At 35.4% G+C, this 16,478-nt stretch overlaps 1 protein-coding gene across 1 annotated transcript in view; it reads left to right on the top strand.

The window, feature by feature from the left end:
- LOC147069465 (GAS2-like protein pickled eggs) overlaps nucleotides 1–16,478 on the top strand; it is a 375,836-nt gene that overhangs the window by 335,211 nt on the left and 24,147 nt on the right. Inside the window, exon 5 of the mRNA XM_085950140.1 lies at nucleotides 884–991. Within this exon, the coding sequence (XP_085806266.1) occupies nucleotides 884–991 (108 nt within the window). The remainder of the gene's footprint in view (nucleotides 1–883; nucleotides 992–16,478) is intronic.

Below are 16,478 nucleotides of genomic sequence, written 5' to 3' on the forward strand. Positions count from 1 at the left end.
TTATCCCGAGCAGTGTTGCCAACTATCGTTGACAAAAACATGCCAGACGGGGTACGAAAATAAACTCTTTGGCAGGAAAAAACGCTACATATTCTGAAAATAAAATTGCAAGTAAATTCACTTATTCTATCAAGAACGAAGTCAATACCTTTCCTTCATTACGATAATCGTCAAACTGATGTCATATACCCCATATTAAATTATTTGACACCATTTCACTATAAGGCCTACTCACGCTACTAAAATACGTACCTACCGACCTACCTGCATTAAGTATGTATCTATTCTGATAGTCAGAATTTTGATGCGCATCAAAATAAATAAACTAAATATCTAGCGTATTTTCAATAAATTTAAAGCTGTTGGAGGGATCAAAAAATGTTAGTAAAAACGCCATAAGCCATGTGCGTTTTTTGCAGGCTAGATACCTATCGAAAAATGCTAGATTTGGCAAGAATAATGCTAAATTGGCAACGCTTCTGGTCCAGTGTGTCGACTTTGGATTTGATTGTCTCATCTTGGTTAAATTACATTTATGTGACGTTTAGAATTTGTGAAGTTCTATGTGTCAACAGAAGTTGTGAAATTGTCTGTTATTCCTCTTCTTTTGGTGCCGGCTTCTTGTTTATTTGGTTTTCGTTTTTTCTATTTTCTGTTTCTCACAAATGCCAATTTTCCAGACATAAAAAACTGCTGATGCTTCATACCACACATAGGCCCTTGAGATTCGCTCGATTAAGACACATGGTTATGTGGGGCGGGTTGGTTTGAAGTGGTCTATGTTTATGTTGCTTACTGCCATGTTTATGATATTATGCACCTACTGTTTATTGATTATTTATGAACGTCTCCTGATTTAATCATTATTTCTTCTTCCTTCCAGGTCCGTGAGTTGGTCGAGAGATGCAACTGCCCGACACAGTTTCCGATGATCAGGGTGTCGGAGGGAAAATATCGTATCGGTGACACGAAGGTGCTCATCTTTGTCAGGGTAAGTCGTCATGACATTTTCATTACGTATTTACTATTAAAAACAGTACACACACAAGTTGACAACATTATAAAAACTTATTAAATCTTGATAAAAGTGTCTAATCATGGGCGCAGCAAATACCGAGGGGCGCAGATTGGAATCCTGCTGGGTGTCTTATTTTTTTTTTCAAAAAGATTTTTTTATATGGGTTATATTATATTTCTCAGAAGTTTTTGAATATTATATAACAATTGAATTTACACACATTTTCATGATTAAATTCCTATGGGCCTAAGGTACGATCGACTTAAACCCAACTCGACTGTTTAATCTGCAAACCAGCTAACTGCACTTTTGATGAAAAATGAGATTTGATGGCATTTTGTTATAAAACATGTTTTCTCTGCTCACACAAAATTTAAAACTCCTAAACCTATAAATAAAGGCTTTATCGTTGCAATCGTATCCATTTTTTTGTGGAAAAATGGAAACTAAGATATTAATAATTGTCAAAATATATCTATATATTTTTTTTATTGCATTTTCTTTTATAAAAAGTAGTATTTTGTTTGGAACAACTTCGCCCTTTATATAAGTTTTCTTTATATATAAAAAGGAAGCTAAAATAGTGCACTAATTCACAGTGCAGCTTATTTGTAAAAAAAATATTTTCAAGTGTATTTTTGGAATTGTTAAATTCCGCTCAATAGTTAAAATATTTAGTTTCTTCTCTTTCCTGAACAATTTGCTCAAATGGAGTAAGCCGGTTTGCAGAATAATCAGTCGATATGTAATATACACACTAATTCTTATCGTGCCATCTACTAACGAAGGTTGGCTACCATAAATGCTACCCGGAACAGTTTGGTGGAGCTGCGCTCGTATCAATCACGGAGGTTCTTAAAACACGAAATGTGGCGTTGTCCGCTGTTACGTTTACTATCTTGCCTTGGGTGACAAGTTGGGGGATGCTGTACTTTTGTCCTCTCATATTGATGCTGAGTTACTGTAGCTTTCTGGTTTTGATACTACGCAGAACTTCTCGGTCTTTTCCCATTCGATTGACAACTTCATCATTTTGTCACCAGGTTGCGTCTTGCCAAACCCTACTTATCAGAAAGTAAGGCAGAGACGATTTACGCGTCTACACCGATGTACTAGCTTTTGGCGATCGCATTTTAACGTTGCCCATACAGACTACAACCCTACTGCTAATCTACTATTTAAAATTTAAAAAACTAGCTTGTTGATTTTGTACCATAATAATTTATGTTTCTATATACCTACAGTCTTTTTATACTGATTTTCTAATGCCAGTTTGAAAAAAAATATAAAATATAATTTCATTTTGCTCTGTTGTGCGTGAGTAGTACCTATTTGGCAATACATTCTATAGAAACAGTACGAGCGTTCGCGCTAAAGGTTACTGCAATGTACTGATTACAGATAAGTAGGTTTTGGAGTTGAAGTACGTATGGACGACGTTGAAATGCGATCGCCAAAAGCTACATCGATATTGGCTTGAAAATTATATCTTCCGTGCTTTCTAATAAGTAGGCTTTGGCAATACGCTACCCAGTCACTCGAAGGAGCTTTGAGGATGCGTCTATACAGCCACAAGACAAACACGCCCTCCAAACCAAGCCGCCCTGAACCACACTCAGTCTTAATCGAGCGTATCACAAGGCACTACGTTTGATGTGAAGCATACGTACAGTTTTTTACGTCTGGTAATGGCTCAGGAGTAAATACCCAAGTCGGTCGCCACGCTCTAAGTAAGCTCTGATTGTTTACTGATTTTACTCTAATACAAAGTGCCGGGGAGAGAAGGATCAAAAGCCTCAACTATGTAGTATGAGATCTTCTGGTTTAGCGTCCATACCTCAAAGCCATGGAAACGGATTTAGAGAATATAACAGTCAACAATACGCAGTATACACACACCTGCTTTAAATAAATTCGACTTGAAAAATACCTCTCCGTATGGTAACTATTCAATGACTTTATTATCATTTTAACACGAAGGTCAAGAAACACTGACCTATCTTTAACTCGGCGCTTTGACTCGTACTGACCGAGCCGGTTGTAAAAAAACGTAATTGATAAAATCATTGAATTGTCAAGAGGATTGCGTTTGCGTTTTTTTATCCATCCGACATTTTGGCGCCACGTTTGAGTTGCATACAACCTTCATCGATTATTTACGCGCTGCGATGAGCAACTCGAGGTTCCCGGACGAATTTTTAGTCTTGCGGGCATCGGATTCGGCTGCACAATGATTATTATAATATACCGTAGAAAGGAAAAAAAACGTAATCCACACAAATCAAATTTTACAGGAGGCACAAAAACGTTTTGTTATGGTTTTCGGTCAAAGTTAAAATACAAAACAGACATAACTGTGACAATTAATATTTTGATTTTTATATCCCTAATCTGATATTAATTATTGAGTTAATTAAATAAAACCCAACAAACATGCTGGTTAACTCATTTTGCCCACTTCACTTCCTTTGTTTAAAAATTGACAGCTAAATTTAGATAATAAATCAGCATTTGTAGCTCACATCATTTGAACACAACTTGTATTTAGTCGTCTACAACGTATTGTCCAATGAAACCTATTTTGAAAAAACTGAGGGTTACATCCTTTTCCTTTCTACAGTCGATATATTACACACAGTTTCTTTCGTGATTCGTCTATCTGAGACGATTGAACACACAAAAAATCATGGTTCCACTTAGGGAACACAGAATTAAACGGGTAACCGATCTCGAGTGTGGAAAAATATTGGATAAACTTAAACACGTGTCAAGAATACGTCATTCTAAGCTTGTTCTTTGTTCTGACAACTGCTCTCGGTTTATACACTGACGCTAATTCAATACACATTGGTGTATTTAAGATTGCAACACACACTATTGCACGGTTATAATGTGTGTTTCATTTTTGTAGGACACTCATACATTCAAAACCCTACTTCAAAATGTAGTGTATTGGGGTGTAGCCTATCTTAATCTGTTCTGTGGTTCAACTCAACACCTTCTAATTGGATATGTGGACACAGTGTGCTCTCCTTAATTGTGTATGCATAATATCAGTGACGTCCCGTTGGAATAGGCAGGTCATGCATTGCATAGGATCGGCACATTACGAAGAGCGGCAAATGAAGGAACGCATACAAACATTACTATTTTGAGAGCAGTGGCGATTTTTCATCAACCAAAAACATCAATGTCAATGAATATATTATTATTATTACTAATATAAAAATAAACATAACATTTAATGGACGCATGTTGAATTTTTATGATAAATTAGGTTTTGTTCGGCACGCGTCATTTGCACAATCAGCGCGTTGCATTGTCACGATCATTTTAGACCATGCCTCAGCTGAAGTATAGCCTTAAAATAGGTTAGTATTTAGATACAAGTGACAAAGGGTGGTGGTAGGCTGTTAAGATTCGGCATACATAATGCACACTAAACGTTGGGAGTCAAACGTATTTGTTTTCATTGAACTAAGACTACAGTGTATTTATAGATAGTGTTTGTTTGTTAGTTTTTTTTAAATTCAAGTAACCCTACCCTGCCTAATCCAAGACATGCTAGATCAGTGTTTCCCAGCCTTCTTCATGCCATGCCCCACCGTAGCCTTTTCAAAAGTCAAATGCCCCACCGGCATCTTTTTTTAATAAAACAATTTAAAAAAATTTAAATAAGCAAATATCCCCTTATCGATATATCTTACGTAAGCTAGCAACACGGCTTCACTGTCTTTTAAAGTAGATTCATCCATTTGTAGTGAAAATTTCCGTGTTTTCAGCTTTTCAACTAGTTGTATTTCAACGTTTTCACTCAATTTGTCTATTCTTCTGCAAACAGTAGTGTTGCTGAGCGGCATCGCCCTCGCGAGTTTGTCATCTTGTTGTAAAACTGTTTTAAGAAATGCTGATATTGATGGCTTGATTAGATCCTCTCCTATAGTATGGTTTTTTCCACATTTAGCGATGAGCAATGAAATTTGGTAATTAGCCTCAAGACTACGATCGACATTTGCAGTTTGGGCAGAAAATAGATTTGTTAATGTTGCACGTTTTCCAAATTTTTCCTTAAGATTTCGAAATAAAATAATACCTGAATTGATATGAGTACTATGTTTCGACTTCAAATGCGCTTCAAGACGACCTCGTTTCATTGGTAAAGGATTTCTCACACAGCAGACAAAAAGGTAGGCATTCGTCGTGCACAGCAGGTATAAAACCAAATTTTAAAAATTCCTCCGAATACTGACGTTTTTTTATTTTTGATTTTGGTTGTTCACTCATTTTGCTAAAATAATACAGGGCCTTGGCCAAACCTGTAGCCATAACATTATGAAGTAGCTGTCAAACGTCAAACTTCGATAATCAGTATTGCCAGTATGCAAAAATGTATGCATTAAAAATGCAAAAAAAGAAAAACTTACAAAATACCACAATACAATTATACTCCTGCACAGTTTGTGTTTTTAGATAATTATTGAAATTGTAATGGGTTTCATTCTATTTTAAGTACAATTTGCGTTTATTTCAATTTTGTACATCTCAGGCATTTTTTTGTATGACCGATGAGTATTCCCCTTTATATGTGAAATGCCGACGTGTCTCATCTCTGAAACGTGGTGCCCCACCTCTGAGGCGTCATGCCCCACCGTGGGAAACACTGCTGCTAGATAATAGTAAAAAAAATAATAGTTTATAGGATATCTATGCCATTAAACCATAAGTAGATAATTTTATAGACAATAGTATAAGAATATCGTCGCCATACAAGAGAAAGTGACCAAGTGTAAAATAGTAAATTGTTCAGGAGAGCCATTTTAACATTTGTAATCTATCTAAAAAATCCTTATATTGCATTCATATTTCTGATTTTTTTTGTGGGTGTAGATATGATATTTACTTTTAAAATGAAATTATAATATTATAAAAAAATCACTTTTGTTCTAGCTTTTAAAAATACAAAACGAAGTTGGTCAGTTTTCCCACCCATAAATTAATGGAAAAATTGCAGATGGTCACTTTTCATTCTTGGAATAAAGGTGAAACAAAAATGAAGTATAGGTATTTTTCTTTCAAATTGACTTTATTTTGAGTGCATTCCGAATAGAATGGCCAAAATAGAACTCATTTTTTTTTAAATTTTTTATGGAAACTATCTATACCCAGTTGCTTTACATGAAAAAGTACAACAGTCACAAAAATATACTTTAAAATAATATAATGTAAAACATTACTCTGCTTCAGATTCAGAATCCAAGTTTGATTCTGGTGCCCTGTCTGGCATGTTATTTCCAGCAAGTGATCTGTACCATCCATGATAATCACGAGGAATTACTCCAGTATCACACAGCTTTACTAAATCCCTCTTTTTTAACCTGGTTATAGTGAGTTCTTCTTTAAATAAGTATTTTAATGGGGGAAAACTTGGTGGCTGACCTCGCCCAAACACTGACAGGGTTTGAACGTCGTCGTTATAAGAATATTTTATGGAGAATGTGTCCTGGTCTGACACGCTCATACCGATTTTTCATAATTTTGGCAGCAAGTAATTTAAGATCTTCTTCGGCCATATCAGCCCTTCAATTAGAGCATATAGACACCAGGCGCCTCCAATAATCTCTGTCGCTCGCCAGTCTTATTGCATTGTTCCAGGTCGAACCAGCATCCCGTAGCTCTGCCGTATACACTTTCTAGATAGTATTTAGCGGCTTTCCAGACGCCGGAATCCGGTTGGCTTGAAAAACAGGCAAGCCAGGTTGAAATTCTGGTCCAACGTCGCCTCTTCACTCTCAGCGTGATGAGAGGCTGCTTGGTGCATTCTTTAATCTCCTCGTTGCTCATAAAGTCATACCACCCCACCGCACACCCAGTATCCGTCGCAAACACCTTTTTTCGAAGTTCAGTATACGGTTGCTCTGAGCCTTCGTAAGGTATCATGATTCGCTACCGTAAAGCAGCACCATCAGAATGCAAGCGCCGAATAGGCGGCATTTGGTTCATGTGGCTCACTATTTTTATTTTTATTTCGTTAGCATTGAGCTGCTCTGAAGATGTTTATGTTTATACAATGGATAAAAAAATAGATTCCAACCCACCTCTGCCTTGGTTTTGATACATTTTCACCATTAATTTACTTCTACAACGAATTTTATCACTTTACAATGAGGAAATATAGAAAAGTTAAGCGTTTCGTAAGAAATATATGACTAACTTCGCGGCGTTGAGAATAACTACTACAAGGAAACTTGCCCAACTGTCACTTGGTCATTTTTTATTCCAAACTATTACAAAGAGAAATGACCATGTGTCCAATAGTCAATTTTGCTTGGCAACAAAATGTGCAATAATGCAGATAGTCATTTTGATAAATTCGAGATAGTATGTTTCCAGGGTGAAATTCAGTTGGTCATTTTTTCCAGGCAACCATTATGTTAGTAAGATGTCAAATAGTCAATAAAACCAATTTCGTAAAAAATGCACTTGGTCACTTTCTCTTGTATGACGACGATATGTTTAACGATAATACTTTGGTTTTGGCAGGGCTTAATGAATGTGATAATATGTATTCTTAATTCAAATAAAACAAATAGGTAAGTAGGTATATCTGAAAAAGTGTGCAATGTTTTTGTCGGATCGTCCATAGCATACCTAAACGTTTATTGTTTAGTTTAGGCAGGGTTTAATTGAATTTTAAAAACTAACTAGCACCATCTGCAATTGTATTGTTCAATTAAAACAAATAAGTATGACTGATAGAGTTTAGTGTGCACTATTTATATCAAATCTGAACAGCCTATCTCCACCCCTCGTCACTGGTAGATACCTAACGAATTTGCAGACAATTTCCTACTAAAAATGATTGAGGACTGCATTCTAAGTTCGCTGATAGGCGGCACTTTGCGTAGGGACGTCACTGCATAATATTATGATATTCGCACTTTGTTGAAAATAGTTATGTACAATTTATAATTACGTAATTTAACTTGGAAGTCGATTTATTCAACTTGGTCACCTTTGCACTTGAATCAGCTAAATCCTCAACAGCTCAATTGTACATCAATCATCGTATTTTGAACAGTTCGAAATCTCAGCGAATGAAAGGGAAAATAAAACCATCGCTTCGTAATCGATGTTCAAAATCAGCCATTCGCGGGACATCTCTCTCACGATTGGTCGCGTCCTTGACACGTGACCCCATCGCCAATCAGGCGCCGCGCCAGGGTTAATCCACGATACTAATCGATGACATCTCGCGGACCTCTTCCCTATTTGGAATTATTTATCTCGCAATCAAAATTGGAAGTTTATTGCATTTTACTCAAGGAGATGGCCATCAAAGCCGGACTAGTCAATTTAAATTTAGGTATACTAACTATGTGCTAAGAGAGAACGCCTATGTGCCAACCGCAAAAGACGCTATCTCCAATTCTTCGGCCACGTGGTAAGAAGCGATCCGAGCAGCCTGGAGAGAATACTGATTTCTGGTGGAGTGCAGAAGGTTGTGAGGGCGTGCGCCTTCCAACTGGAGCGACACCATCACGAAAGGGTTTTCGAATACGTTAAAAGTATGAATTACTAATCAAAATTATTTTTATAATACTGAAAGAATTTGTTAAATTATAGTGTAATGGTATAAATTTCATTCGCTTTTTATGTCTTTAGATATCTACGTCTTATTTGATAAGTATCAAAATGTGTTTTGTCGCTAGATAATTATTTCGGTATTCGAACTAGCTAGAACTAATCACATTACAGTATAAACAAACTATTCCGACCATGTCCGATGAATGATTCAATGAATAATTCACAAGATTTAAGAATGTAACATCCTAGTTATTGTACATACATAATTTTGAAAACACTTCTGATAAAATATATACCAACAGAAAAAATCTTTTTGAAAAGAATGAGACACTGCAGGAATCGAACCTGCATCTATCGGGTATCGCGCTCACGCACATAGTCCACTATGATAAACTAGCCATACTTAATTGCGACAAATTTTAACTATTGGCTTTTAATATTCACTGAAGCGTTTTTCAAATTGAGCTACTATTGACGATCGGTTTTTGTATTTTAAATCTAAACTATGTAGGACTATGTGCGTGGGCGCGACACCTGAGAGATTCAGGTTCGATACCTGTGTCGATACCTTACTTTTTTCAAAAAGATTTTTTCTATTGGTTATAATATATTTACTCAGAAGTTTTTTCAAAAATATGTATGTTACATAGATGTTAACATCAAATGATAACATAATATAGCGCTCTTTTCAGCGGATAACTTATACTGGTGGATATATAGTTAGCATTCATTACTCCCCCCCCCCTTAAAATAGTTCCTCAATTGTTTTTTATCGATTTTATTACCACGTTTTTCTTAGCTCGTATTCTTGTTTGTCTGGTGGTTGTTTATCCAGTACAAATCTTGCAATCGATTTTAACTAACTTCCCGACTAGCTAGACATTTGAAACTTTTAAAATATATCAGAACACGATGCCAATGCATTATTTTAATACTTTTAGCCATTTTTAAGGAGAATTGAATTCATTTTCAGTTAATTCTGTTTTGTATGAAAAGTTATTTCGACACCATTATTGGTTGCTAAGCGGATGGTCCTAGCAACTAAATTATTAATATACCTATACGTGCGTTACTACGGACATCAAAATGACATTTCATTATTATTTCTATCAAGTACAATTTTTTTTATCGTTTAAGCTAGTCAAGTCTAGTTTATATGATTCAACGGCTAATTTTAAAACTTTGTAGGTATATAAAAAGTTATTTTTATCTTGTAATTATTATTCATTTAAATTGTACTCTTAATTATTCTGTTAAGTACCTATATTATTTCCGTTTGTAAACAAACAAACAAGCCAACAATATACTTATATAGCCAAATTTAATGATTCGCTCGACTATGAGAATATAATTGGACATGCCCGATTTTGGTTGTCGACTATTTTGATTGCGTGTTTGGTTACCACGACGAAGATTTAATCGCGACTTGCGGAAGGTTGACGATAAATTATTGTTTTTAATCGTTTGTGCAACATCCTTTTTATATCTGGTCCATCATATTATTATTGGATTACCATATTGAGTGTTTGACCTTTACAAATTATACTACAGATGTGTAACTTCCTACTTAGGACAAGGGCCAAATCTTAGGACGAAATTCGTAGAATGTTGAGTGACTAACGTTGAAATGATATGCGTAGATATAGATCAATATAGAATGAATACTGCGTCATTAATAATTGCTATAACGACAACATTTCATAAGTTATGCTGTACCTATTTAATGTTTGAAATTATACAATTACGTATTCAAGTTTATTTTCCATATTATCTTTAAATTTCATTTATTTTGCGATAGAACTCACGGTTTTGAGCTGAAAAAATAATTTTGAAAGCTGCCTTCGGATGGTTACACGTCAATTGTACGTAAAACAATTCACCGTGGCACAGTTCGCCGTGAGGTTTCTTATCGGAAAGAGATGACAGTATACTATACGGTCTCCAATCTTATTAGATTCAATATGAACGATACGGCGAACTGCATACGTACAAGTTTCCGGACACGCCCTTCGGATATCATCTTCTTACTTAACCGTTTTCCATTAATATGGTTTTGTCCACTGCAAAAAAGATCATAATCTGATGGTGCCAGATCAGGAGAATAATATGGTATATGTGTGGATGACTTCCCATTTCTTCTTCGACCATGTCCGATCCTAATATGATCATATGGGCCTCCACAGAGTAGAGGTTTGTATTAACAGATTTTGTTTTTACGAGAAATGGATGTCAGCCACTTGCTCAACCTATTAGGTCCATACCCTGACTCACACACATATTGAAAAACAATATGTGTACTTGCCAGACCCAGGATTCGAACCTGGGACCCACGGCATGATAGTCCAACGCTTATGCCGAGCGGCCACCGTGGGTCCCATTTAAACTGCCCTAAATATTACATGATATTTTGTTCTGTAACCTTGCGTAATCGTGATGGAAAATGACACATATTCTGCTCACCAGGGTTGAACTTTCCTCCTCAAACCCCTTCATATATTTTAAAAATCAATTCTATAATTTATCTATACAACTACCATATAAAATATGTGTTTTGTCCAATGTTTAAATTCGTATAAAAAATAATGTGTTTGATGCAATAATATGTCATTGGTTTGATGGGATCCCAAACGTTAATAAAATACGACACCACTCCCCAAGATAAAATCCCGATTTGACCTTTTGTCGCACATAAAAATTAACCTTAGTTCTCCTTCTTCTTTGGCCATATCCACCCCTTAGTTCGAGCTTATGGACACCTAGAGGCGCCTCCAAAAATCCCTGTCGCTCGCCAGTCTTCTTGCAACGTTCCATGTCAAACCAGCACTCCGTAGCTCCGCCGTATACACTCTATAGATGGTATTTAGCGGTCTTCCAGGACGCCGGAATCCTGTTGGCGTAACGAACAGGCAAACCAGGTTGAAGTTCTCTTCTGGTATCCACAGCACGTGGCTGAGCCAGATCCAACGTCGCCTCTTCACTCTCAACGTGATATGAGGCTGCTTGATGCGTTCTCTTATCTCCTCGTTACTCTCAGTATCCGTCGCAAACATCTGTTTTCGAAGCTCAGTATACGGTTGCTCTGAGCCTTCGTAAAGTACCATGATTCGCTACCATACATCAGCACCGTCAGAATGCAAGCATCGAATAGGCGGCATTTAGTTTTGACCGAGTAAAATCGTGAGTTTCAGACACTCCACATCGAGTGAAATGTTGCTCCAGCCATTCCCATTCGGATAGCGAGCTCTCTCTGCAAAATGCCATCTCTCGTTACACTGTATACAGGAAGATTTTCTTCAACTTCTTCGGTTTAGGCGCATCTTAATGTCTCTGTGTAGGTTTTATAGACATTCATAATAATGATGTAACAATTTATAACAATTTACCGTAGTAATATTCCAGTGTCGTGCGTTTCTAATCAATACTTTTGATCAAGAAATGTAAATCTCGGGTAGATAGGTACCCATTGCTTATAAGGTGCGCTTTTGCGCGTTTAAAATACCCAAGTAAGTAGGTACTAATCGGTTATCAGCAATCATATGGCATTCAGGCTAATTTATGTCTCGTATTATTCAATGTCTCCCAGATATGGTGGCGTTTTAGCATAATTTGTTCCCAACACTGCAGGGCTATGTCAGATTTTCATTTACCATGAGAATGTATAGTAAGTATTCACCTATTCGATATCCGCGAGGCTATTCTAACATATCTCTTAACGTCCAAAAAGAGCTAAATGTGATAAATACATATGACATTTATCAGTTTACGTATTCAGGCGGCTGATTACGTAAATAAGTTAGCCGTCAGAACTGTCAAAAAGTGTTATCTTTTAACAGTCCCTCTCTTGATTGTGTTAACTTGTAGAGCGAGACAAAGTACGTCAATTTTATATATTGAGAATTGAGATGCAAGACCCGACCCTAAGACGAAATAAGATTACGTCGCGGCCGCCGTCTTAATTTATAGTTCTTCGCGAGCTGTCAATATCGAGTGGCTAGTAGCAGCTAGTAGTAACATAATATTTGTTTTACTGCAATTACATTTTGTGCTGCAATCGCAATGGTATGACTAATAAAATTGGAGGTTATGTTGATATTTCTGACGTGTCAATACAAAATTCTTGGGCTCGGGCCGCCAGCACGAACATACCCGAATTTGACCGACATCTCTACCAACCTAAATTTTCATCGTATTACGGATTTACCAATTATTGTCTGTGTATGAAATCTTATTTAGGTATGGTCCCAATATTTAGGCTCGGTTTGATATACTTAAATAAAAAGGATTTCAAGTTATACACATTTATATTTTTTACAAAAATCGATGTTTTTTAAAATAAATATAAAAAATATTAAAACTGTGAATTCGTCAAAAATCTTAACCGTAAAAAATTAAAAACTTAATAAACTAAAATTTAATACAAATAATGTAATAATAACGTAACCTATGTACCAAATATGTGACAAATTCACATTTTTTTTTAATTGTAAGTTTATCTTTGACTTAAAATAAAAATCTTTTTAATGTTTTTAGATAAATACATATTTATTAATTAATACAGTTGAAATTGTAAATTATTTAAAAAAATGTCAAATTGCAAGCTTCGTATTTTTCCGCTAGGTTGTCTGTAGGCAAATATGATCCTCCTTAATATTTACGTGTAAGATTTTGACCGTATATAGACATATCTGTTTTTGAAAATAAACGCCTTATGTTTCAATGTGCAACGATAGGCATCACAGACACATTTTAGACACAACTATGTTCGCTTGCTTTGCATGGATATATTTTTTAGCAGAATTGAAGACATGTCATTGTCTTCTACCTTTGTATTTCCGTAGATGGTGGAAGAGAAAGAAATATTCAATATATTACATTATAACCCAATAGTATCAATACCGATGTGAATCAAAGACGGCAATACTGTTTACAGTGATTTTATTTTCTTGTCGCAAAAAGGGTTTTTTTAATATCGCGCAACGTTGGAAAAATACCTACCTAAGTAATAATATGCAAAACGGCTAAGTGCATTAAACATTTGCATACTCTCCGCACAAGTTATCGCAATATTTAATTCATATTTATAATGGCTGCTCTACCTAACGAACAAGTAGATAGCAAAGCATAATGAATAAAATTAAAATATGTACTTAGTTCGATTAAAAATACAGGTAATGGAAGGATCATAAAAATATGGCTTCGAATCTTAGATGACAGTAAATTGAGCCAGTAAACTTAGGGTTCAGGCTCTGAGAAATACTTACAAGCGAGAGGTATTAAGCTGTTTTCTTTATAATATCGTCTCTGTTTTGGCAGAACACACTAACTGGAGAATCCTAGTTTTGAGTAATCTGACTTTGAAGTTGTTAAAATGTTTGAAATAATGGTCTATCATGTGAGTTTATTAAGTAATCGTAAAAAGGATGACTTTAAAATAAAGACTTTTTATTTATTAAGAAGGTTTCCAGACGGTAAAGTTTGAAATAAGGATCATTTTGGTACCAACTCCATTTGTCATTTTTTCGAATTAGTGTTTTCTGCCAGAACAGTGACGATATAATATAAACCACGGTAGAACCTCAATTTTATTATTATTAACTTATATATTATGAAACGTTATATCATCATCTTGCTTCTCAATACGACTTCCACATTTAAACCCTATACAGTTAACCATATTTTCTAATAATTAACTTAAAATATTGACCAGTAAAATTTATAGCTCGCATAAAAAACTACGCACATAAGTCAGACCAATATTTACCGGCTTCGCTTCTAGCTTCACTAAGTGAATTATTCAAAGGTCTTCTGTCTTCCTCTTATGTATATTGCGGACATTATACGCGTGCCGAATGCTTTCTCACTCGCACTTATGGTTAGTTTTTTTTTCAAGCTTTGTGTTCAGGTGTTGATGAGGTATCGAATATTGGTAGTTATAAATATCTCTTTCCTACTAAGTTATGAGTAGAATATCATGGAAAGGTGAATGATAGGCATATCGCAGAAAGATCACAAAAACCATTGTATAAAGTAAGCAAAGTATGCCGAATAGTTTATGGATGTAGAAATGCGTTTATCAGCGAGGGCGTTTATGGATGAAATTAGCGAAAGAATTATTTCTTGTACTTATATCATTCAAAATTCAAAGTTAATGTTTGGATAGGTTGAGATCATATGGAGCTACGCGCATAAAATGGCCGCCGGAACGCAGTTGCTTAGTCATTCCTATCGCCGGTTTACACTTGACGAACTATAAACACAATACATTAGCGTGAGGTTCGAGAGATTTGACAGAAAACTGATAATAGACGAAGAGGCGCCTTACAAGTTTAAATTTTTTTTCCTCTCCTGTAAATTTGTATTGTAATAACTGTATGAGTAATTATTGCAATAATATGTATTAACGCTTTCGCTGCTGAAGAGATAATGAGATTTTAATTGCCCCCTTTAAAATGCACGTTAATTACATCGATCGGCCGCCTGGTCATTACGCACCGTGTGCGTCTTCCGCGTCCAAAGTATTAACAGTATATGTTTTAAAGAAAAGCTAAATAAGACTCAATTGAGACTTCGTAGCTAAAAAAAAAAAAAGACGAAGAGGCGCTGAGTGAAAAAAAGGGATGCAATATATTTTTATTATGTACCTACTGTTCACGATAGCAAATGTACCAATCGTTATATTATTTCCCTTGCTTGACTCATGCGCACTACAAGAAAACGTATCTGCGCATATTCATGTTTAAATTCTCGTTCTAATAGATTCATTACAAGCAAAACATTCAGAGATCATTAAAAAATTAACAGATTCAAGAAATCTGCGTAGTTTAGAATGTGTGCAGATGAGGAAAACAACCAAAAAATCTGGAATTCACAGGTGGAAAGTATGGGTTTTAATTAAAATCCCATAAGTACATTGTATTTCACGAAAGGCTCGCTGGGCGGTGTCTTCCCGGCACGGGTTTCGGACGATTTGGCACCGGGACAACTGGACGCCACGCAATTGAAAAATAAATAGACGTTAGGTACTTATCCATACATACAGTATAACATATTTAATATTATTATTTACATTATATTAATAGTTCGTGAGGATTCAAATATGCAGACGTAAATAATGATTTAATCGTGCATATATTGAAGTTCCAACGAAAAAAGAGTTTTTTATTTTTATATAAAGCCTTAGGCATAGTAATTCTTAATCCGCAATAGAAAAAACATTATGTTAAAAGTAAAATGAATTAAAACTACTAAGTAGTAGATAGAAACTGATTAAAATTCATCGTCTACGTTTTGTTTACGTGTCTACGACAGTGCGGCGACCAATTGTCCTGGCGTCCAGTTGTCCCATTCCCCCCGGCACACCTCTCAAACGATAAGGAAAAAAATACTCAACTTCACAAAAAAATGTATAAAAACAGATTTAACGTTTTTCTTTTAACACATGAATAACAGTGGCGAAGGGTGACTTTTGGAAAGATGTAGGCTGTGGACATCTGATAAAAAGAACACACTTGTCAGGTAAACTTACGAGAAATAAGAAGATAATACGATATTACTACTAATGAATAGGTACACACTAATGACAACGAAACACTAATTTAATGCAACTTCAAAAACTCACTGACGACATAAAATTAAGCGATCAGTTTAAATTACGTATTTTTTTAAAACATTTATACACATCAAAAATCATTAGATAAACGTTCTTTTTATTTTTAAAAACAGTCTATTTTTATTAATATTCGATTAAACACCATAGAAAATATATATTTTTTGGTTTTTGGCTCTGCGATCGGAGCTTACTTTGATTCATACAACTCGATAGACTCTACGTGACGTAAAGTCCATATGAAAAAAATTGACAATTATTTGAAACATA

This window comes from Rhyacophila brunnea, unplaced genomic scaffold (assembly GCF_057557595.1).
Source record: "Rhyacophila brunnea isolate RB1 unplaced genomic scaffold, BYU_Rbru_1.0 scaffold_23, whole genome shotgun sequence".
Taxonomy (NCBI): Eukaryota; Metazoa; Arthropoda; class Insecta; order Trichoptera; family Rhyacophilidae; genus Rhyacophila; species Rhyacophila brunnea.